Source organism: Neovison vison, chromosome 5 (assembly GCF_020171115.1).
Source record: "Neovison vison isolate M4711 chromosome 5, ASM_NN_V1, whole genome shotgun sequence".
NCBI classification, from domain to species: Eukaryota; Metazoa; Chordata; class Mammalia; order Carnivora; family Mustelidae; genus Neogale; species Neogale vison.
The window spans coordinates 148,916,988-148,942,973 of NC_058095.1; the positions used below are offsets into that span (position 1 = coordinate 148,916,988).

At 38.8% G+C, this 25,986-nt stretch overlaps 1 protein-coding gene across 2 annotated transcripts in view; it reads left to right on the forward strand.

Moving 5' to 3' along the window:
- The window catches only part of GPC5 (glypican 5), a 1,436,212-nt gene that overhangs the window by 289,854 nt on the left and 1,120,372 nt on the right, over nt 1–25,986 (forward strand). For both annotated transcript variants that reach the window (XM_044249951.1, XM_044249952.1), the window contains exon 3: nt 1,375–2,069. In XM_044249951.1, the coding sequence (XP_044105886.1) occupies nt 1,375–2,069 (695 nt within the window). The remainder of the gene's footprint in view (nt 1–1,374; nt 2,070–25,986) is intronic.

Genomic DNA, 25,986 nt, shown 5'->3' on the forward strand with positions numbered 1-25,986 from the left:
TTAATTTTAGGAGAGAAACAATCATTCAGTTTGGAGCAGGTACCTTGATATATCACACTAAAGCTTGAAACCCAACATTTCATGGTCTCAGCATAGAATCAGAATACACGATACTGTATTTCATCGGTCTGCGCTTTTCATAAAGGGGTTTGGTTTGGTTTGGTGCTGTTGCTGTGTATCCGTTTTTAGGACACTATGGCATATTCTTGACACAGTTCCACATTATTCGTAGCTCGCCTTGCACTTCTGCCTTTTATTATTTCGTTTTATTCTACTGTCGTTGCATCTCCTTTTATAATATATTCAATGGTCTGATTAGTGAATTATTGTGTGGTCTTTTACAACCCAATTAAAAATAATGATGAGACCGGGGTTATGGGAGATAATTTTATTGAGTGTATTTTACAATTAATTATGTATTGATAACAGTCCAGCATCATTATTTATTATAATTAGGCTAATTATAAAATGTAATTACTAGAATATCCAAGGTATTCAACTGCTGCCTAAAGCTATCATTTTGAAATACAACTTTTGCTTGCCGATTACTACAGCCTTCCTTAATTTGTAGAAAAATTATGCTTTGTTATTTCTATGGAGAAATTGATTGGGAAGCATCCGTTCCCTAAGTGAGAAAATAAAATGTCGCATGGTCGTTTTTGGGTGATAAGGTAATAAGAACAACAGAACACAGTTCAGAAGATGCTCACAGAGTTATTGTCATTGACTAATACAACTCATGACTTTCCTACTACTTAACAGGGTTTTCCAGTCAAAGCATTGTTTAACCATGAACTATTTTACTTTCTTTTTAATTTGACCATGCTAGGGGGTGGGGTCTGAGGATTATCAGTCTTGCCTATGGGCATTGAGCTTCTCTGTGCAGTAACTGGTATATAATCTACTAGCTTTCATTCTGGGGGGAAAAAGGAAAAAAAAAAGAAAAAGTGTAAAATACAGTAGGTGTTAATCAAACATCTAATGACAGTCTTTTATCAACAATGAACCCACGGCTGGAAATTATCTCCTCAGTGACACTTTTCCTTCCATCATTGGTGGATTATATTTGACTGTGGAACAGAATAAGTAGGGAACCACTGTATCGTAACTTCTTTTTTATGTTTATACTTTGTAAAGATGTTTGACTCTGGGAAATGCATCTTAAAATATTTATGTGGTGTGTGTAATGTCCACTGTTGACCCGCCATTATCCTGGGAGGGCTAACGTGGGTTTAGTAGGCGGAACACTCCCATTTGGATCCTTAGTGCTTTGGGTAGGATGCATTAAGCTCATTTACTGTCTGGAGCAGACAGATGCACAGTTTTAACATGCATACTAAGCCTTTTCCTGTTTTACCTCTGCTTTTGTCACAGAAACCCTGGAAACTCTCATCAGGCAAGCAGAGAACTACACCAGCATTCTCTTTTGCAACACCTACAGGAACATGGCCCTAGAGGCAGCAGCTTCCATTCAGGAGCTGTTCACTGATGTGGGGCTCTATTTATTTGGTGCGGATGTTAATCCCGAAGAGTTCATAAACCGATTCTTTGACAGTCTTTTCCCTCTCGTCTACAATCACCTCATTAACCCTGGCGTGTCGGACACTTCCCTGGAATATTCGGAATGCCTCCGGATGGCCCGCCGGGATGTCAGTCCCTTTGGTAATATTCCCCAAAGAGTAATGGGGCAGATGGGGAGATCGCTGCTGCCGAGCCGCACGTTTCTGCAGGCACTGAATCTAGGCATTGAGGTCATCAATACCACAGACCATCTGCACATTTCCAAAGAGTGCAGCCGGGCCCTGCTGAGGATGCAGTACTGTCCTCTCTGCCAGGGCCTGACTCTCAGCAAGCCTTGCATGGGGTACTGCCTCAACGTCGTGAGAGGCTGCTTGGCACACACGGCAGAGCTGAATCCGCACTGGCATGCCTACATCCGGTCACTGGAGGAGCTCTCAGATGCCATGCATGGAACATACGACATCGAACATGTGCTCCTGAACTTCCACGTGCTTGTTAATGATGCTGTGACGCAAGCTCACCTCGATGGACAGAAGTTATCGGAACAGGTAAGCAGCTACACCACATCTCCTGACCCATGGCTTGGAACTCAGGCATTAGCCCCATACATAAAGTCCTGTGCTTTATAAGCACACCACTTATGAACTTGAAAATGATGACAGCTAAACAAGTTAGGGCCTCAGGAAAGAGTAGGAGAATGCATGGATTGCCATATTTGAGTCAAGGTATATTTTCTGTATCTTACAGTAGAAGTTTGGTTAGCAATGTTCCACTTTTTCCTTGAAGTAGAAGCCTTCTCCTAGGGTTAGTTCAGTGAGGGAGAGGACTCTGGTTTAAAATCAGGACCAGCAAAGATTCAAATCTGCCCTCTGCCAGGAATTCCCAGATGCTTTAGATTCTTTGAGCCCGTCTCCTCATTGATTAAAAAAAAAAAAAAAAAAAAAAAAGAAAGAAAGAATAACACGTAACTTTTGGAGTATTCTTTTTTGGGAAGATAGACAATATGTATGCGAACTACCTAGTATGGTGCCTGTTACTCAAAAAAATGGGTCGTTATTGTTAGCATTTCCAAGGTGTTCAGCATTCAAATAGAAAATGCTAATGATATATTCATTAAATGAAGACTTGACAGCTTAATGTTCGGAAGTGTTTCTTCAGAGACTCTTCAGAATCTGTCACAGTGATGGTGTAATGATTTTTCAAAATGTGCCATATGCAACATGGTGTTTTATTCCAAGAAGACTTTAGAAAGTGTTGGAAACAAAATCATGGAGTAAAAGGGAGCAGGGGTTTTCTGTTTCTCCCACCTTCTGTAGAATCATTTTCTTTCATATTCACAGGCTCCTGAGCAACATTCTCATATCCCATATAATGAAATAGGACCTGTTCCTGGTGTTTACCCTCCATCATTTCTCCTGAAACAAAATTATAGTCCTTGGTGCTGAGAGAAGACATCTCCCGCCCCCCAGTACTAATTTACTGAATTAATAAACATCCTAATCATTAGCCTTATAGGTCAGCTTTTTAAATTTCTGGTAGATTTTGAATCTGAAAATATTTATGTGCAATCATCTCCTCACCTTTTTTCCTAACTTTCAGGGTCTTTGCAGGGCCCATGTGAGCCTATAAGGTACCCTTAACCAGATTAGACATGGTGCCCTCTTTAGGTGCATGCCACAACCTTGTATGGCTTGGTGGGTAGAGAGTGAGCTGGATATCAACTCCTGCTTCCCAATTTATTCAGCTGGGTGTCCTTGGACAGGGAACGAGGTTACCAATCATATGCAGTGGTTGGAATCTTTCTGCAAGCTCGTTCCTTTCTGGAGATCAGATTAGCACCAGAACGTTTGGGAGGAATGGAGTACACCAACTCAAAATGAGGTATAAAAGACATTGAAGGCTTCAAGTATTTATTAGTTACAAGAAATAAGATCCAAGAAACAAATATGAATACTATGATATCGAGCATCTGCAGAAGGGAGAACAGGCACAAGAGCTCTGAAATCAAGCCTAGATTTGATTATTAATTTGGGGCATGCTATGCAAACTTGTAGGGTTGGAGTTCTCGAATATCTCTAAGTACATAGGTTTTAATGCCTTTTATTATGTATTTTCAAGAACTGCAGGGCCTGTTTGTATCCTTAAAATCGATCACATAGAAAATTGTGTTTTTCCTATTTCAAACACTAATAGAGGTTCATACTTAGATAAACATGTTTTTCAAATCCTGCGTTTGCTAGTCACTTGTCATGTGGCCTGGGAAAGCTACTAACACCCTTTGAATCTGTTTGGTCTTGTGTGGAGAAGGTAGACATGGTTCAGGTGGAATAATGCCAGTAAGCCTCTGACATGGGTAGACACTGGTTCTAGAAATGCTTTTTTCTTTCCCTATTCTAAGGCTGGCCTTGAGCGAACTTCAGGGAAGCAGGTTGCTTTAGTATCTTAAAGGATTAGAATCACCATTGTACTTGTGTTTTATAAATAAGTTTTGTTTTTATTTATTTTTAAAATATTCTATTTACTTATTTTAAAGAGAGAGTGTGGGTGAGCAGCGGGGAGAGGCAGAGAGAGGGAGGGAGAGAGAGAATCTCCAGCAGACTCCCGGCTGAGTGTGGAGCCCGACTTGGGGTTTGATCTCACCATCCTGAGATCATGACCTGAGCCCAAACCAAAAGTTGGAGGCTTAACCCACTGAGCCACCCAGGCGCCACTATAAATAAGTTTTAAACAAGATGGCTGTCATATGAAACTCTGTGGTGGATTTATAAAGAACGTTCTTTTCTTTTAGGCAAATCATTTGATTTGCTAAATCAATTGTCCTATGACTATCTTGAGAAATACCCATCATTACTAATACATTGTAGATTCTTTTCTAAATGAAACAACTGAGATTCTCTTTAAAACTTATGGCAGCAGCAGAAGGAGATACTGACTTGAAATTCCTTGAAAATTGACTCATTAATATTTATTTCTGCCAACTTCAAAGTGATTTATAAGCTGTTTATCAAGCTTCGATAACCAGTTCACACATCAACGAATTTAACAAACTCAAAATAAATTACTGGAGAGCCAGAACATAATGACTTTCTCACATTCCCAAAGCAATCTCTGAGATCTAGGACTTCCAAGTCAAGTCCTCAGTAAATACATATTTTCACTTTAAGAAATCCATAGAGGTATCTGCTGTATCATGTTTTCGTTGGATGAATTTCAACTGGAAAGAAAAATGTTCTCAGTTTCCTGAGAAAATTGTAAGTATCTTCTATTTAATAAGCCATTAGAGAAACAGAATCTAATTTACAATAGAGTATTTTCATTTTATAATTATTCTGAGGCTTAAGGCAATGCTTAATTTAATAAAACACTAACAGAGAGTCAGCAAAGTGTAGATACTAAAAGCACAGGCTCTACTGTCGGATTGGATTTCACATCTGCTGTACACTTACTAGCTGTGAGTTTGAGCGTTTGATTACTGATCTCTCTCTGCTTTGGTGAAATACCTACCTAGAATAATACCTACACCGTGGAGTTCTTGTTAGAATAAAATGAGCTTTCACATTTAGATGAGTGTCTTGTACATGGTGAATGTTTGAATCCTACTAATTATCATCTCATTGCATTATTTATGGATATTTTGTTGGTTTCTCTGATGTTGTAAATGCTCCCAAAGCAAACACGCCCTTCCTAATGTGGTGTAGAGTTAAAAAGTTTTTTAATCATTTAATGTAAGGAAATAATTGTCAAGATTCTCCTTGAATGAGAAAAAACCCTGGAATTTTTAGAAAACATTATGCAACTCCATAATGTGTTTTAATATTTATGGCTATTAATTAATAATTAATAGATTATTTAATGATTAAATGATTTAATTATTTAATGACTGAATGATTCCTTATTAGGAAATCATTTATTTATTTTGTAAATAAAAACTTGGTTGTTTTGCTATTCATTGTATTTAGCAAATTTTTTTAAAAGATTTTATTTATTTATTTGACAGACAGAGATCATAAGTAGGCAGAGAAGCAAGCAGAGAGAGAGAGGAGGAAGCAGGCTCCCCACTTAATATAATTCAGTATTTTACCTTACTCAAAGAACCCAGGACCTGTGTTAATTTCAGCATTTCAACATCTAAATGGAACAGATGTTACTAAGAAATTCAGCAGAGCATTGAATCTATACAATTTTAGAAGCAAAATTTTTTTCCTGCTTTATTGGGATACAATTGACAACATCACATTTTTATTTAAGTATTTGGTAGAATTCACCAGAGAAATTTGGTCCTGGGCTTTTCTTTGTTTAGAGGTGTTTGTTTTGTTTTTATTACTGATTTAATCTTCTTACTCATTATTGGTCTGTTCAGATTTTTATTTCTTTTCATGATTTAGTTTTGGTAGGTTCTATGCTTCCAGGAATTTATCCATTTATTCTGGATTATCCACTGTGTTGGCATAAAGTTGGTCTTAGCTGTGTCTTATGATTCTTTATATTTCTGTGATGTCAGTTGTGATGTTTCCTCTTTCACTTATAATTTTATTATTTGAGACTTTCCCATTTTTTTCCAAGTCTAGCTACTTTTTTATCTTTTCAAAGACCAGCTCTTAATTTCATTGATATTTTCTATTGTTTTTCTAGTTGCCAATTTCATTTATTTCTGCCTTGATCTTTATTATGTCTTTTCTTCTGGCAACTTTGGGCTTAGTTCTATGTTTCCCCTAGCTAAGGATGTAAAGTTAGGCTGTTTATTTGTGAGTTTTTCCCCCTTACCATAGATGTTCATCACTATAAACTTCCCAGCCAGCACTGCTTTTGCTGGATCTCATAAATTTTGATAGGCTCTGTTTTCACAACTGGGATTGGGGCTTGTTCTCCAGACTGAATTGTGCTTTGCCGAGGATGGGATTTATGGCAAGTGTGTGTGTCTCAGTCCTGCTTGCCCATTTCAGAATCTGTGTTTTCTCAGTCCCCAATGTGTTCAGCTAGTTTCTGGATTTCTTTCAGAGGAAATTTCTCTATGGGTAGTTGTATGGTTTGTCCATTTGGTGCCTCTGTGGGAGGAGGGAAATTCAGGAGCCTCCTCTGTTGCTATCTTGGGAATTACTACCACAAAAAGCTTTTTTTTTTTTTTCTTTTTTTAAGTCTGTAATGGGTTTAGAAACATAATTTCCAACAGTAAAAGTCCTAATTTGTATTTTAAATAGATAATCAGTTTTTCACATCTCTTACCTATGCACTATTAGTAGAGATTCAGCTGGTTGCATTCAAATTACTTTAGAATAGCTATTCACTTCAATTTTAATACCTATCAAAATTGAGTTTAAGGTGAATTGTACACGCTAGTGCACTCTAATTAAACTCTGTTGTTGAGATAACTATACCTCATCACTTCCTGTCTATACACTCACATTTATCTGCATCTAAAGATGAAACCGTAATAAATTAATCATGTGTTTTTAAGTATCTCAGTGATATTCTTCTATATAAATTGAAAAGGAAAATTAAAATAGTACCCTGGATGATTTCTGGCAAGGCACTAATTTTGTTCTCTTTTTCTATAATGTGGCATACAATTTCCTAAAAATCACTGTGTTATATGATTTTGTATAATAGAGATTATAGGACAAATAGGGTTGAGACAACACATTACTCTCCGAAAGGTGCATCCCTGAAATGGTTTCCAGTGTGGGAACGGTAGGAGGAATGTACATTCCAAGGACATGGGTAGGCGGAGGTTTGGAGCCTCCAATTACCTCTGTCCAGCTTGCATGTCACCTGGCAGTCACATCCTCTCAGGGACAACTTTCAACAGTTCCACAAGAAACAAAAAGCCAAGAAAAAATTATGTCCGAAGCAAACTTTTTTTTTTAAACAAGCTTTTATTCATGTACATTTTTGTATTTGGCTGCCACAGAATAAAAGACCATGACCAAAAGTTGTAAATTAACAACCTATGGATCAGTTTTTTGGGTAGCTAGGTGAAACTTCATTGAAAACATACTCATAATATACTTAAACTACCATTTTAACCTTTGCCTGATTTTTTATTTAATTTATGTGGAGGGTTGATGTTATTAGTAGATTCTTCCACTGGACATGTTCTTCTACAAAGAACAAGCTCCACACGAGACAAGGGACAATCAGAAGACGTCAACTAGTCACAAATGAAAGGGAAAGATACAAGTTTCTAGGGTAAAGGAGATCTCAGAGCGAATCCAATCTAAGCGGGCCAACCCAAGTAGAAAAACCTGTAAACTCATAAAAAGAAGATTCATTAGCTCATGAGAGACCATTCAGTCCAAGTCATGGTCTCATACAGAAGTCACTTCAGGATGTTGTCACCTGCTTAGTTCCGCACACTAGTAGTGAGAGGAAACTGGCCTTTGCAGAATGGCGGCAGGAGGACGTAGCCATAGTTAGTGGGTTCTCCTCTCAGGGCTGGAATCATTGAGCTCTTTTCAACTGTGGAATGAGGCAAAAATTTTCTGACTAGAGGTAAATCAGAGGTTCTATTGTCCAGTGATTTTCTGCTCAAATAAATGTAATATATCAAGATATTTCTGTAACATGGTCAGCCTCTGCTGTTAAGAATTTTCCTCACATGCATGATTAGATCTAAATCCTTCATCTTTTGGAGATTTTCCCCGTGCACTTATAGGTCATGGGGGAAAGGGAGGTCCAGTTTGGTCCTTTGAGAATGTCTCCAGAGCTTGAAATGATTTTCAGTAGTGAGGGCCAGTCACGACCCACACACCTCATATGAGGTAAGCCTATTTTTTTTTTTTTTAAGGAACACATTAGATTAGAAACTTGCATAATTTAAAGATAGATATTTCCTAAGACTTTGAGATTGTGGCATGATTAATTTGGGATGTTATCTTTCTGAGAAAGATTATAATATGAATTACTTGAGAATAAATACTGAAAGCCATGATGGTTTATTTCTACTTAATTTCCTAAGAGAAGAATAATTATTAAATGTCTTGTGAAGATCTAGAGATCTATAAAGGAAAATCTGGACAAAGATCTTCTGGAACAATGGCCTATCTTATTTGTAGATTATTTCTAGTTGTTTGAAAATTCATCCTTATGGTGAATGAATAGTTGTGTCCTCAGTTGCCATGCATTGTACTCTAGACTCTAATGCTCTGAAGACAGGGACTTAGTCTCGGCCATCTTAAACTTTGGATATTTGAAGGCTGTTATTTTGTCTGTTTTTCCGATATCTTTCCAGACTATTCACTCCTGTTTTACTCAATTCTTCTTTTTAGGCTTTCTTGTTAGGATCACTGTTTCAACTTCATAGCTCTGTCTGGCTCTTCTGGAAAACTTGCTGACTCAGGATGGAATTGGCCAGACTGGAGCAAGCCTGGGGGTTGACAACTGGTGGATACTGGGCATGGATCTTTTCATTCCCTCCCTATCACAGCCAAGTGCTTCTCCTTCCTCAGGGATCTGCCATCTGGAAGAGTCCTGCCCTTTGGTCTTAGGCCTCTGCCAAATGCATTTTTTTTTTTTTTAATGAACAATGGAAGGACAGTATTCAGAACCTTTAATTTCTTCCTCATTCAATTTTTGTGTGATGTATTTGCTTTGTTAAGTTATTGTTTCTCTGAGCAAACAGAGCTCTTATCTCAGTAACACGAGCTTTTGTCTCCTGGGCCTGAAGGTTTTAATAATACCCAGGGATTCTTTTTAATTTTTCTGAAGTATTTTTAATTGAATTTTCTAAGTGTGTGGCTGTTCAGATGCATCACTGATATTTTTAGCTGGTTTGGAGTGATTCCATTCTACCTTAAATGGAGTAAATTCTCTCCAAATTGGAAGCTTCATGCATGAAACTTGGTTTCCTTTTCTTGATCAAGTTCAAGAAGCATATGATATTCCTGCTGCAATTTTCTTCTCTCCCTTTCTACTTGTGTGTTTTCTGAATGCAACAAAGCTTTCTTGGTTGGAGATTTTTCACATGACTTTAAATGATTTTTGCATTGAGAATTCTTGCTTCTGCAGTTACTTGGTGTACATTTACTTTCTCTTCTTCTTTGAAAGTTTGTAAAGTGGTACTTAACTCAGTCATATAAATCAGTAGTCCTTTGGCTTCACCAATGAAGAAGCCTCCATTTTCCAGTGCCTTCCTTATATCCAATTTAATGTTTGCACCATCTCTGCTCTCTTCTCCAAGAACAGCAGCCCAACTATTCATCTGTAGCAAGTGTTCACCTAGAGGGTTGATCTGACCCTTTCTTATTGAGAACTCACTCTGTGGGCAGAGTTTTATGAGATTATTTTTTCTTTTTAGTAAATTTGTCCACTCTATGCTTCCATTTTTGAGGTTCTTATGAAAGGAACTTTATCCTTCTCTGAAGATTAGAATTTACCTCCAAAGTCCTCATTAATGCTGTCTGAAGCTTTTCTTCATTGTTTGGCTGGATTTTGAAGGCTGTTTTAGTTGCAGCTTTGACGCTTCTTCTAAGGAGTTAACTTTGTTTATAATGTCAACCATCATCTGAACTTGTAAACGTAGAGATTTTTCTCTTTTCCATGCTTCCTGTAAGTACTTGGTTGAAGCTCAAGTAAAGAGTGGTAGCTTTCTAGCTCTTTATTCATCATCTTCACGTTTACTATGTCTTAAGAAAGTTTTAAAGCTTGCCTCTGGCATAGTTAATTCAAATTCTCCAAACTCTCTTACTAAGTGGCCCGAATTCTCAAACCATTTGTTATTTTTACTCCAGAGGGACAGGCGTTCTTGTGGTCAGTTCTTTGTTTCTCCTTGAATAGTACGAGAGGGTTTTAGACACAGAAAAAAATCCCATTCTGACTGTAAAACTACCACTTCTCACAGTATTCTCTGGGCTGTTGGGCCCCCCACTGCTGGTCATGGAGCAACATTACGCAGAGTATCATGACCATCAGTGGAACTTCTCTGCACCCCAAGGCCATTGATGGGTCACCTCACGTTGCCATGACTCTAGGGCCACAGTAGACTACACAGTTCTGCTCAGAATGTCCCTGGTGCCTAAAAACGAGGGCAGACCTCAGTGGAGGTGGTAGAATTGACAAGAAAACAGTGCCTGCCACCCCTGGCCACCTCTTCACCCACAAAGTCAGCAGTCATGTCACATGGCCGGGGGATATGGAATAGGCTCTGTAGGCCAAGACAGATACTGAGCAGCTCTGGCCACCTGGAGTCTTCCTGGACTGTGCCAAGAACTTAACAGGGAAATATCTTTCCACATCAGTAATTATTCTTGTTCGGGAAGCTCTACAGTGGAGGGTTGCATGTCCCCAACCCTGGACACTTCTTCTGTAAGCTTTTCATTTTCTGTCTTTGAAGACCTACTTCAACTGATGATGATCAGGGAAGACTCTGTCAGTGCTCCCCTTGGTATGTTTCTCACTGGCCATGAATGTGTATGGGGGAAGGTGGGAGATGCAGTCTGATAGGCTCTGGGTAGGCTCTCCACTCAATTCTCTGTTTTCACATTTAACAACTAAGGAAGACCTAAGAGGACTTTTCAAAGTCTTCATGTTTCAAAAATGTGCAGTCTAGCCATGGGGTCTTTGGCTCCACTCCCATTTTTCTCCTAGGACTGTGCCGTTAGGGCCTTTATGGACCAGAGGAGCTGGGGGCTGATATCTGACCCTTCAGCAGCTGTCTTTTGAGAAAAGGAGAATCTCCCAGTCTTTAAAGCTGAAGCTTCCTGGTTCCTTCTTCCATTTTCAGGCACTCTGTGTTTGTTTGGAGACTAGAACAAGCAGATGAGACACTGTTGTGGCTACTGCTGCCACTGTTGCAAAACCACCCAAGGGCAGTGGGAAAAGGGATAGATGTAGAAAGCCAGCGCCGGTGTGTGGTGGGTATATGAGGTTCAGTGTTAAGGTGTGTCCTAAATTCTTCACTGACCTTTGAGCTGTGTTTGTCTGTATGATATGGACAGTCTGATTTGAAGAGGATCCCACTTTAGTCCATCAATCAACAGTAGGTGTTTGATGCTGGTTCTCGCCATTGGGCAAGGACTAATGCACATCAAGGTGACCTACCTATGGGTCTGATCTAGGGATAGGAAATCTTTATCCAAGCAGACAGAGAAGGGCTCTAATAATAATCTCCTGTGTTGCCAAATGTTATGTGGTTATAATTTCTCTCAATGAAGTAGTAATATTTTTGAAAGTTATCCAAAAAATGAGAAGAAGGCAACATTATGCTAATACTCTTTTGATGATTTAATAGGAGAGAGCACCTGAGTTATCACAAGGTATATGTATTTTGTTTGTTTGTTTTTAGTTACTGTTTTACTCACTGTAAAGGCCATACTGTGCTCTGTAAAGCTACATGTTAATTTGCAGATGGTTAATACATTAAAAATAATTTTTGTCCTGTTGAATTACGTTATTTTTATTTGAGTGAGAAAAAACCCTGCAAAGTTATTGTTTTATTTACCTGAAAAATATAATCTTATTTGTTATTATTCTAACATTAGACTAATTGCCCAGTGTTCTTTTTTTTTTCCCACTGACTATAATGCTAATCTCTTTCAAGCAGCTTTATTGCTCTTCTTATTCCCTCATTAAGGAATTGAACAAGTCTTTCACAATAGCTCTTTATATATTCGTTTTAGAGGCATACATTTTATCTTTTTGAAAATGATACTTTAATGCACTGAGAAAAAGAAAAGGTACTACAGACATTATTTCTTATAATGGGTAACATTGTTTTTGGTAGGTAGGAAGTGCCAGAAACTCAAATTCATTTAATACTTCCAGAGGAAAGGGTGGCTATTAGGGCCGTATAACCAAAAAGCCCAATTGCTGCAGATAACTGAGGGTCTGATTTGATCTAGTTCCTCATAAACGCTGTTGGGATTCTTGTCTACTTCTCAATGAAACTTGTCTGTGTTGGTTTGTTTCTCAGGCAGGCTTTCCCCAGATGGTAATGAGGTAAGCCATAAAACTTCTAGGGTCATCACCTTCTTGTTTAGCAAGAAAAAAAAAACGACTTATTTCTCAGAATTTCCTATGTTCTTGCTTATCACTCTGGTTTTGGGGCTCTTCCTTTCCGTGAGGCATCTACTGGTTTCTTGACTGGCCACCTTTGGGTCATTTTCCCATTGTGGAACCATGAATGGGATCAGCTCACAGAAACATGTCAGGACAGAGTTGGAGAGGGTATTTCCAGAGGAGGAATACAGGACAGCAATGAATACAGAAAACAAAAAAGAAAAATCAAACAAATGAGAAATGAAAAAGGATACTTTACATAAATGAAGGATATAATTCATGATCACTATCTGTTAGAAATGTGCCCAAGAGCATCAATGTACATATAACAATATATTAAGATCTGAGCAAAATATAAATAAATATATTTATAGTTTTCTGAGAATCTATACTCAGAAAACTATAAAGTACTCATGAAAGAAATTGAGGAAGACACAAAGAAATGGAAAAATGTTCCATGCTCCTGGATTGGAAGAATAAATATTGTGAAAATGTCTATGCTACCTAAAGCAATCTACACATTTAATGCAATTCCTATCAAAGTACCATCCATCTTTTTCAAAGAAATGGAACAAATAATTTTAAAATTTATATGGAACCAGAAAAGACCTCGAATAGCCAAAGGGATATTGAAAAAGAAAGCCAAAGTTGGTGGCATCACAATTCCGGACTTCAAGCTTTATTACAAAGCTGTCATCATCAAGAAAGCATGGTACTGGCACAAAAACAGACACATAGACCAATGGAACAGAATAGAGAGCCCAGAAATAGACCCTCAACTCTATGGTCAACTAATCTTTGACAAAGCAGGAAAGAATGTCCAATGGAAAAAAGACAGCCTCTTTAATAAATGGTGTTGGGAAAATTGGACAGCCACGTGCAGAAAAATGAAATTGGACCATTTCCTTACACCACACACAAAAATAGACTCAGAATGGATTAAGGATCTCAATGTGAGAAAGGAATCCATCAAAATCCTTGAGGAGAACAGAGGCAGCAACCTCTTCGACCTCAGCCGCAGCAACATCTTCCTGGGAACATCGCCAAAGGCAAGGGAAGCAAAGGCAAAAACGAACTATTGGGATTTCATCAAGATCAAAAGCTTTTGCACAGCAAAGGAAACAGTTAACAAAACCAAAAGACAACTGACAGAATGGGAGAAGATATTTGCAAACGACATATCAGATAAAGGACTAGTGTCCAAAATCTATAAAGAACTTAGCAAACTCAACACCCAAAGAACAAATAATCCAATCAAGAAATGGGCAGAGGACATGAACAGACGTTTCTGCAAAGAAGACATCCAGATGGCCAACAGACACATGAAAAAGTGCTCCATATCACTCGGCATCAGGGAAATACAAATCAAAACCACAATGAGATATCACCTCACACCAGTCAGAATGGCTAAAATCAACAAGTCAGGAAATGACAGATGCTGGCGAGGATGCGGAGAAAGGGGAACCCTCCTACACTGTTGGTGGGAATGCAAGCTGGTGCAACCACTCTGGAAAACAGCATGGAGGTTCCTCAAAATGTTGAAAATAGAACTGCCCTATGATCCAGCAATTGCACTACTGGGAATTTACCCTAAAGATACAAACGTAGTGATCCAAAGGGGCACGTGCACCCGAATGTTTATAGCAGCAATGTCCACAATAGCCAAACTATGGAAAGAACTTAGATGCCCATCAACAGATGAATGGATAAAGAAGATGTAGTATATATACACAATGGAATACTATGCAGCCATCAAAAGAAACGAAATCTTGCCATTTGCGACAACATGGATGGAACTAGAGCGTATCATGCTTAGCGAAATAAGTCAAGTGGAGAAAGACAACTATCATATGATCTCCCTGATAGGAGGAAGTGGTGATGCAACATGGGGGTTTAAGTGGGTAGGAGAAGAATCCATGAAACAAGATGGGATATGGAGGGAGACAAACCATAAGTGACTCTTAATCTCACGAAACAAACTGTGGGTTGCTGGAGGGAGTGGGTTGGGAGAAGGTGGGTAGGGTTATGGACATTGGGGAGGGTATGTGCTTTTGGGTAAATTGGAAGGGGAGGTGAACCATGAGAGACTATGGACTCTGAAAAACAATCTGAGGGGTTTGAAGTGGCGGGGGGGTGGGAGGTTGGGGTACCAGGTGGTGGGTATTATAGAGGGCACAGCTTGCATGGAGCACTGGGTGTGGTGAAAAAATAATGAATACTGTTTTTCTGAAAATAAATAAATTGGAAAAAAAAAACATAGTAGAAATAGAAAAAATGTTAGAACTATTGTGTATTCCAAGAACAGAATGGGATTACCAGGAGCATGTGCTTTAAATTCATAAGTAAGACATCCCTATCATGTATTATACTCGCCAAGCTAATGTTTACATAAAGGTACTAATTAATACAATTAGACAACACATCAAGAAAAATAACCTGATAAAAATAGGCAAAGGGTTTAGACATTCTCCAAGGAAAGTATAAATGTGGCTAGTAAAATAAATGTGGCTTATAAAATATGTTCTACATCACTAGTCATTAAGAACATTCACATCAAACCACAATGAGACAATGAGATACCACTTCATGCTCCTCCTAGGGTGGCTATAATATAAAAAGTCAATAATAACATGTATTGATTAACAACACAGGAAATGCCAGATGTTGGCGAGGATGCGAACAGTGCTTTACCCTGGTGGTGGGAATGCAGACTGGTGACAGCCACTCTGGAGAATAGTATGGAGGTTCCTTCAAAAGTGAGAAATAGAACCACTCTATTTTCCAACAATTGCACTACTAGGTATTTACACAAAGGATATAAAAATACAGATTTGAAAGAGTATATGCCCCCTGATGTTTATAGCAGCATTATCAACAACAGCCAAACTGTGGAAAGGGCCCAATGTCCATCAACTGATGAATGAATAAAGAAGATGTACTGTATATATACAATGGAATATTACTCAGCCATCAAGAAGAATTAAATCTTGCCATTTCATGGTAATTTGTGCCATTTCATGCTCGAATCATTACATGGATAGAGCTAGACGTATTTGCTAAGCAAAATACATCAGAGAAAGACAAATACCATATGATTTCACTCATGTCGAATTTAAGAAACAAAACCGATGAACATACGGGAGGGCGATAAAAAGAAAGGGAATAAACCATAAGAGACTCATAAAGATAGAGAACATACTGAGGGTTTCTTGAGGGGTGGGGGGTGGGGGGAATGGGTTAAATGGGGGATGGGTATTAAGGAGGGCCCTTGTGATGAGCACTGTGTGTTGTATGTAAGTGATGAGTCACCATCTTCTGTTCCTGAAACCAATACTATACTATATGTTAACTAATTAGAATTTAGGGTTGCCTGGGTGGCTCAGTGGGTTAAAGCCTCTGCCTTCGGCTCAGGTCATGATCCCAGGGTCATGGGATTGAGTCCCACATCGGGCTCTCTGCTCAGCGGGGATCCTGCTTCCTCCTCTCTCTCTGTCTGCATCTCTGCCTACTTGTGATCTCTGTCTGTCAAATAAATAAATAAAATATTTAAAAAACTAATTAGAATTTGAATGAAAATTTGAAAAAGAAAAAAACAAGACAAATCAAATAGTAACAAGTGTTGAGGAGGCTGTGAATAAATCTGGACACTCGTGCTTTGCTGGAGAGATTGTAAACTAGTGCAGCAACTTTGGAAAAGTTTGGCAGCTCCTTATATAGTTAAATGTAGGGTGAGCACATGACCGAGCCATTCTAGGCTAAGGTGTACCCAAGAGAACTGAATACAGATGTTTCTAAAAGCATATATAGACAACTGTGGCAGCTTTGTTTATAATAGCCAAAAAGTGGAAATGACCTAAATGTTTATCAGTTGCTGAATGGATAAGTAAAATGTCATATAACCTTACAATGGAATATTTTTCTACAATAAAATAAGAATGAAGTACTGTTGCATGCTACAATGTGATTGAACCTTGAAAAGATTATCTTATGTGAAAGAAGTTAGTCACAAAAGGCCACATATCACATGATTCTAATCTTATGAAAAGTCTAGAATAGCAAATCCATTGAGACAGAAAGTAGATTAGTGGTTCCTGGGAGCTGGGGTGATGGGGGGAATGAAGAATTACTGCTAATGTGCATAGGACTGTTTTTGCAGGGGAAAGTGATAAAAATACTGGAAAATTGTATAACAATGATGGTTGCATATCTCTGTCAACATAGTGAAATTCACTGAACTGCACATTTCAAAAGGGTGACTTTTATGGTACATCAATTGTATAACAATAAAGCTGTTATAAAAAAGTTATAATGTATAATTTTGAAAATTGGCTCCTACAAAAGGAAAACCAGCATATTCCAGGGAATGATTTCCATTTATAGGTTTGTTCTTTTTGTTGGCATATGCTTCTGGAGGCTTTGGGAACTCAGAGGGACAATGCGTCTATTCATTTGTCATCCAAATGACACACTAAAAATGTTTTTGGAGACATTTTATCATTTAATGCTTCAAGGTCCTTCAGTGAAATAATTCTCCCCCATATATTAAAGGCTATGTTTTCTCTGCAGATAGTAAACTTTCTGACCTTGAAAAAGTGCTTTTCTCATTGGAGAAGTTTTGGGGCCAGAGTAAAAATGAAGGGACAGATAATCTCATTCATTTATCCAAACCTCCAACAAATACACGTGGAGTGTTCGCAGTGTACCAGGCATTGCTGGACACGGGCTCTGTACACCAGCTGGACAGCCAGCTGCTCTGTTGGAGCTGACAGAAGACTCACTCACTTTTCCGGAGCACTGTAGCGGTATTCTAGTTTGTTCTCCGCACAGAAAGTCAAAGCAATCTTAATAGACTATAAAATAGATTATGCTGAAAATCCCAACAATCTGAGGGTTTTGAAGGGGCGGGGAGGAGGAAGGTTGGGGGAACGAGGTGGTGGGTATTGGAGAGGGCATGGATTGCATGGAGCACTGGGTATGGTGCAAGAACAATGAATACTGTTACGCTGAAAAGAAATTAAAAAAAAAAATCCTTTAGTGGCTTCCTGTTGACCTTAGAATAAAATCCAAAAGGGTTCATACTGTCTTCAGTGCCTTACTCGTCTGCCCCGTAGAGCCTCCCCCTTTACCCTCATCTCCCACCACTCTTACGAATCCTTTGCTCTAGCTTGGCTTGAGTTCTCTTGTTTCCCGTAGCATACAATCCTCTTGACACACTTGTCATTTATGTTTTCCTGAAAGTGGGCTCCTTTCCTGCCAACCATGCCCCACTCACCACCCTAACACCTTTACCTAGCTAATGCTAATGTTGCTCCTCATTTTGGTCTTACTTTTATTTTTTTAATAATTTTTTTAAATTTTTTATAAACATATAATGTATCATTAGCCCCAGGGGTACAGGTCTGTGAATTGCCAGGTTTACACACTTCACAGCACTCACCATAGCACATACCCTCCCCGATGTCCATAACCCCACCCCTCTTCTCCCTACCCCCTGCCCCCTGGCAACCCTCAGTTTGTTTTGTGAGATTAAGAGTCTCTTATGGTTTGTCTCCCTCCCGATCCCATCTTGTTTTATTTATTCTTTTCCTACACCCCAAACCCCCCACATTGCGTCTCCGCTTCCTCATATCAGGGAGATCATATGTTGTCTGTTTTGGTATTACCTTTGCTACTAACTCTGGGAAGCGTCCCTGGGCCTCTGTAGAAAACGTTGAGCAACTCTGTTATGTATTAGGGACACCATAACTTTTCCTTTATAGCATTTTGGGTACATGTTGTTATTTAATTCTTCTTTTATATTGATTGTAAGGGCCAAGAAGGCAGAGACTGTCTGCTGTGTTCATCACAGTATCTCTAGAGTCTAAGTCTTAATGGACATACGCATTCCTCAGTGAATACCTCTTGGTCAACAGTAGATCTCACCTTTCTCCTGCAACGCCTGGACTCTTGGAATCGTTTCCATATTGATCTCTCTGTGCCACCTTTCCCTTCTTTGTGTTTCCATGAAAAAAATTCCAACTCCTTAGCATGGTGTAGATGGTCCTCTGCGTAGGGATACTACTCTGTTTCACTCATTGGTCTCATTCCCCTTCTCCTCATCTGCCCTCCCTTATATTTGCATCCCAGATTAAAGAACAACACCCATGCTGTTGTCCCATGTGGAGCTGCATATTCTTCTACTATGAATTACCGACAAACCCAGAAGCTTGTCCAGAGAATTCCCTGGATCTTTTTCATCTCTTTCTCCCTTGTGCCTATTAAAGTGTCTGGAAGTATTTTTTGAGCTGAAATGACCTCCATGCTCCATAGTAGAAACTTCTTGATTAATGCCTCGAATTAGATTCAATTTTAGGCATTTACAATTTTTCATTGAATCTTAAATTACTAGCATTTCATACCTCCCATGAGAGCACAGCAAGACAATTACAATAATCTATGATTCTTTTAATGAGTGCACAAAATGCTTCCATTTAAATTTTTATGTAGATAAATAGACTGGCATTATCAATATTATATCTGCATTTATCTTAAGCCCAGTCAAAAAATCCCATTTGTCAAATTAGGTTACTGGAAGTAAAGACAAAGGAAAAATAATAAACATTTAAAACAAATCTTGATAGAAGTGCATATGATTTACTCTACGTAATTCTGGAAGTTGTCCTACACCATGCCTTCCTCCTTCCAGTTCTTGTCCAGGAAGGCAAACATCAGGCACTTGGGCTTCCTGTATCTCATACTAGTGTGGTATGATGGTAGCCAGAGCTGCTTGGGGTCCTGGGTTGGGACTGAGGTAGACTTTCAGCCCAGATGCCCTGTAGGTTCTACCTCTGGCTTGCAGAATCCTCATGATTCATCTAAGGAAGTCTTAAAAATTGCTTTCTGTCATTTACTAGTGTTCTTTTAGATGTTAGTAGTGGGTGTTCTTTGATAAAATGTTGCATGATCTTAAGTTTGGGGAAAAGCTGCATGCAATATTCATTTCCTACAGTATTGCAGGTTATTTCTATGCAGATTAGTGTGTCAAAGGCTCTGATAAATCCTGCTACTTAAAATACCCATTAACTATTTTAAATAAAGCATATTCAATATATTATTTTACCAAGACCCCATATTTGCCTGCATAAGTAATGGATCTCCTACTAAAAACACTTTGGAAAATGCTGCTCAGAGATATGTTTCCTGATTTATTTGGGGCTTCAGCCACAAGCACATTACTTTTGGGGCAAGCTGAAGGCAATGTAGCCTGGCATCTGGCCAGGAAGTTTCAAGTTTCAAGTTGTACCGTTGGCAGCCGTCATCCTCAGAGGGATTACCTCACATCACGAAAGGGTCAGTCACCCGAAAATTTACCATGGGCTCTGAGAAAACAGCCCAGAAACCGAATTCCTTTGAAAACTCCATGCGAACTTGATTGAATTGTATTTTCCCAGGTTTAGCAGTGTGAAAAGAGAAGGCTAAACATTCTCTTTGACCTTCTAAAAGTGGTCTGTGCCCATAGAGAGATGAGAGAAAACATATCAGAGACAAATAGCTCTGCCCATGTGTTATTCTTCGAACTTTAAACTAACTATTTATATTCAATTTCTTAGCTGTATAAATTGAGAATTATAATATTCACAAGGACCATTCGGATGAATTCTCTAGATCAGATCATACACCAAAAGCAATGTAAAATCACCTGCTTAACAATGTATGTTTTTTGGGCAGATTGGTGTTCCCTCAGTAACTTGGATGAAGATAGAAATGCTTCATAAATGTATTATAAGTTCATAATATGTAACACTGATTAGAATGTGATATTTTCATCACTTGTTGATCAACAAACAATATGATTTATTAAAATGCACATCGCAGTCATCAGTGTCCTTGATAGAGGGTCCTTATTTCCATGCTTACTTCTATGCTGAGATATACAAAGTTCTGCTGTTGGTTCCCAGCCCAGAAGATAATATGGAGAATCATTTTTACATCACGTTGCTGCTGGTTTTTCCTCACACTGGCCATCAGCCAACAAGCTTTAGAACAAAGAGATAGGTATTTCCTAATGTATTTTTTTTTTAAGATTTTATTTATTTATTTAAGAGAGAGTGTGTTGGAGAGAGCAGAGGGAGGAGTCGAGTGGGGAAGGCTAGGAGGGGCTGAGAATCTCAAGCAGGCTTCACTCTGTCAAGCTTAGTCTCACAACCCTGAGATCATGACCCTGAGATCATGACCTGAACTGAAACCAAGAATCAGATGCTTAACCAGCTGAGCCAACCAGGTACCCCGTCCTGATGCATTTTATGCAGAACAACTTTTTCCCTGTTCAGAGATAGCAAAGATTCTCTCTCTTTTTTTTTTTTTTTCCAACTTGACTAAACCGCCACCTTGGTAATATGAAGATTGGTAAGAAGAAGAGATGGAATTTAGATTCAGAGCTGGAAAAGTGCGAGTAAATAAAACACATGCATTTATTTTAATCCACCAGCAGAAGGCATTTTTGAAGTAAAATAACTGAAGGTAGTTTTGTGTTTATGAAACTTGAAATAAGGAAGGGAGCACTCCGTCCTTTAACACCTTGCTAACTGGAACTGGCCCGGTGATGATAGTACCTATGTCTTCTCTCAGCTTTCCCTCTTTTCATGTTTTCCACAGATCCTAGAATAAAAATGAGTGTGGGTAACAGTAATGGCTTTGATCTTTTCCTTTCATCTCACCTGCTCTACCACTGACGAGTTCAGTTTTCTGAGAAAATAAAAAGCGCATCCCTAGAGTTGCTTTGGGGGGGATGCCTATCACATCAGCCTGCTAGAAATTGATTCCTCAGATTAAAGTACCACTTAATTTATATATATCCCAGACAATCTCTGAGCACCACACACCCATATGCAGTTTTCTGCATGTGCTGTTTCTCAGAATGTCTCAAAGACTGTTCACCACCTACAAATCCAGAACTGAACTTATCATTGATGTTGTCATCGAAAGCTGATGAGTCTTTGGTAACCTCTGGCTCAGGACATTCACCTAGATACCTAGGAAACATCTTTGACATCTTCTTTGCCTCCACCAATTTCTGGTCCTGATTCTTGTTGATTGCACATCCTAATAGCACTTCAGATGTGTCTCAATCTCTTGTTTATAGCACCCAACATTATCTTGCTTGAATAATTGCACAGAGGTGTGTCCTTATTAATCTGATCTTACTCAGTTTACTCCCACTGCCCATTCCATCTAGAGGGTCACCAGAATAACATTTGAAAAATTCAGCTGAAACCTCATTTTTTTAGGATTTAAAACCCTTCACTGGTAGACTTGATGAGTTTCTTTAATATGACTGTCAAGACTATGTTCTGTATGTCCGACTGCCTAGCATCTTTCAATTCTTTTCTCCCACAAGCAATTTCCCTCCATCCTCAGCTCCCTTAGAGTTCTTTTGTAGAAGTTGACTGATAGTCTAATTTCTTGAGATTGTATTAAATTGAAATAAAATCCATAGTATTATTCAAAGACATTGTACAAAGATGTTCATATGTGCACCAGCCTTTAAACCATAGCCCTGGAAACAAATATCCAACAATGAGGGAATGTTGAATAAATTAGAACACAGATGCACCAGAGAGGATAATGCAAGCATCATACATAGTGAATTTGAGTTCTATCCATTGCTCTGAAAGGATTTTCACGTGATATTATACAATGAAGAAAGTGAAATTAATAGAAGCATATATAATATGATTCTATTTTTATAAAGCATGTGTTTTTTATGGAGGCTATCTTTCTGTTTATAGACACATATACATATAAATGTGAATGCATTTCTCTGCAAAGTACATGAGTACATGAATGTGGAGAAACTATAGAGATGGATGCCTAATGATTGCTGCATTTGATTATCTAGGAAGGGAAAGATGTGAGTGGCCATGCTAGGGAGAGTGAAAGTTAGAGAAGCAAGTGAAATAATGGGAGAGAAACTAAGGCATTAAAAAAAATATATAGAACCCAGCATTGTGATATGAGCCCATTGTGACATATTATGTAAGTATGTATGGATGTGTGTGTGTCTCTATGCACACATACATAAATTAGAAAGCATAAATCTGACATTTGTATATAGATGTTGACTGCTGGGTATGTTCATTAAATAGGTGACGTTCCAGTGACCAAAAGTTTGCAGAGTTGTATACAGTATAGTTCTAACTTGGTAAAATCAGACCAAAAAAAAAAAAAAGAGAGAGAGAGACAGAGAGAATGAAATGTGTGTATATCTGATTATATATGTTTGTAAAGTAGAGAAGAATGTTATAGAAGGTTAGGCCTCAGTCAATTTGCCTTCCTTTCTCTAGAGGTGCCCACGATTAGGAATTGGTATGTGTTCTTCCAGACCTTTAAAATTCATTTATGTGCATAAATAAATGTGGCAGTGTAAATATATAGTGTTTTATTTTAAACGTTATTTATTTTAGGGAGAGAGAAAAAGAGGAGAGCATGCATGAGCAGGGGAGGGGCAGAGGAAGAGAATCTCAAGCAGGACTCCCCACTGAGTGTAAAGTCCAAAGTGGGGCTCAGTCTCATGACCCTGAGATCATGACCTGAGCCAAAAGCAAGAGCCAGACACATGACCAACCTCACCATCCGGAAGCCCCAGAAATATGTGGCCTTTTAATTTAAATACCATAAATGCTATTTTACTCTGTCATTTTTCAATTTTTTTTCTTTTTTTTTTTACTCATAATGTGTCTGGATATTTTCCTGTTAAATATTACATGGTATTTCAAATTACAATATATAGTGATTATGCAGTCATAAAAAAATAATGGACCTTAATTTCTTTTTTTTTTTTAAGATTTTATTTATTTATTTATTTGACAGATAGAGATCACAAGTAGGCAGAGAGGCAGGCAGAGGGAGAGGGGGAAGCAGGCTCCCTGCTGAACAAAAAGCCCCATGTGAGGCTCAATCCCAGGACCCTGAGATCATGACCTGAGCCGAAGGCAGAGGCTTAACCCATGGAGCCAGCCAGGTGCCCCTGGACCTTAATCTCTAATTTTTCTTTATTAAGAATAAGGGATCCTTTGAGCTTTCTTGTGCATGCCACCTTCTTCAGTGTGTAGTTGGTTCTTTGGGTGAGATATAATTAGGTAGAATTGCTGGTAGGGAGCAGACACTTCAAAATGTAATAAAAACAGCCAGACCGCCCCTGCCAATAGCAGATATGAACGTTCAACTCATGTTGGCAATGGAAGAGATCATCTTTCTTTCCCATACCTTTGCCAGTATTTGAGGCCCTCAGTCTTTGAAATGTCAAAGACATTTGGGTGGATGAAAATCATATATATAATTTCACAGGTAAATACTCAGTTTGATGGCTTTCCATGTTTTTTGCCATTTGTATCTCTCTGTGTGTGTGTGTGTGTGTGTGTGTGTATGGTGTGTGACTTATGTATTCTTATCCTTTGTCCATTAATGTTTTTTGGTTGGGTTGTTTGCATTTTTCAGCTATTCTGAATAATAAGAATTTGTCTATTAAATATGTTGAAATTATATTCCCCATTAGCAGTGCCTTTTTTTTTTTAAAGATTTTATTTATTTATTTGACAGACAGAGATCACAAGTAGGCTGAGAGGCAGGCAGAGAGAGGAGGAAGCAGGCTCCCTGCTGAGCAGAGAGCCCGATGTGGGGCTCGATCCCAGGACCCTGGGATCATGACCTGAGCCGAAAGCAGAGGCTTTAACCCACTGAGCCACCCAGGCGCCCCAGCAGTGCCTTTTTTAAGTACCTTCCTTTTTTTTTTTTTTTTTAAGTTATTTATTTGTTTGACAGAGAGAGACACAGTGAGAGAGGGAACACAAGCAGGGGGGGTGGGAGAGGGAGAAGCAGGTTTCCTGCTGAGCAGAGAGCCCAATGTGGGGTTCAATCCCAGGACCCTGAGATCATGGCCTGAGCTGAAGGCAGCCACTTAACTAACTGAGCCACCCAGGCACCCTTTAAATACCTTTCTTACAATTTCCTGACTATGGAATTTTCTGATACATCAATGTTCCACAGAATGTTTGTGATCATAGTTATGAAATTATAAGAATAGTATAAGAATATCAATAGTTAGGAAACACAAGAAAGACAGAAAGCTCACAACATCTCACCATAATAAACAAGAAGACCCAATGGTATATACTTTGAGTACTCTGTGAAAGGGGGTATTTAAATTGTCCCTGGGTTTGTCATTTGACTGTTTCCAACAGATGAGATAGGTGAGAAGAAACATATTAAGCCATTTGCATAAATGTATATTAGCTTTGTTCTGGGGAGCAGAGGGAGGCATCAACCTCTATTAGGAACAACGGAAAACACAGCAAAGCAAAATACTTCCTCTGCTCTACTCTAAACCACGGCAGGACAGATCTTATTGAGATGTACAAAGCATGTCTGCCAGGTTGGCAAATAACCTCAAATTGAGAGATCAAGGGTGATTTAATTTCACAGGTGATATTTTCAGTGAACCTTGAAAGATGGTACCATTTAGACAAGCTGAAATGGAAGGAAATTACAGATGGAAAAGTACAGGGTAACCTGGGGACCATGAGTCATACTGTTCAGCTGAAGCACGTAGTGTTTAAAGTGAGCAGCCCAGAGAAACTGAGGTTCACCCTGCAAATCACCTGATGTGCTTTCGTTTGTTTTCAGTAAGAAATGGATGGGAGCACAGAAGGTTTTCTATCAAGAGGAGTCTGATTGGAACTGTGCTTTAGGAAGATTAACCTGAAAGCAGGGAGGGCAGGGTTAATCTGGGAGGAGGCGGGAAAGAAAGTCAGCAAGGACCTTCTGCATCCATCCAAGCTAATTGAAAGCCCATTGTGGGGTGCTGGAAATCCCAGGGCTGAGGAAGAGATGAAACGTTGGAGACCTGATGAAAGCAAGATAGACTTTATTTGAACATTTCAAAGTCTAGTTGATGCCATTTCTAAAGCATCTTCAAACATTTTCAGCTTTAAAAACGTGAAGGAATATACAGTCATATTGCTTTATGTTTCTTTCTATTTTTATGTAATTATTACATTTAATATATTTACTTTGAGGACTTAGGATTTTTACTACCCCTTTAATAAAGGAGATAATGAAGTTTTGATTTTATGGCTCTGGAGATATGACTTGGACTCTCGGTGTCACCTCTTCTTAAACAAGATTTCGAGTTGCTTTTTGTCCTTCCTTGTGGTTTTTCATCACCCCAATATGGAGGTTGCACTGGCTGGCAGGCCCTCTCCTCTTTGGCGGCAGAGCCCTATAGTTTGTAGACCAGCAGACTCTCTAACTCAAGGAATTTAAAATGTCATACAGCCCAATGATCATAAAAGCCCCAGAGACCATATTGCAAAAGACAGTTGAATCAGGTTTTGTTTAGGAAACCCAAGTTAATATCCCATGGAGACTTCTATCCCATCCCTATACCCTCAAGGTAGGATCCCTCTCATTTTTTTCTTTCCAATGATTCAAGGTCTG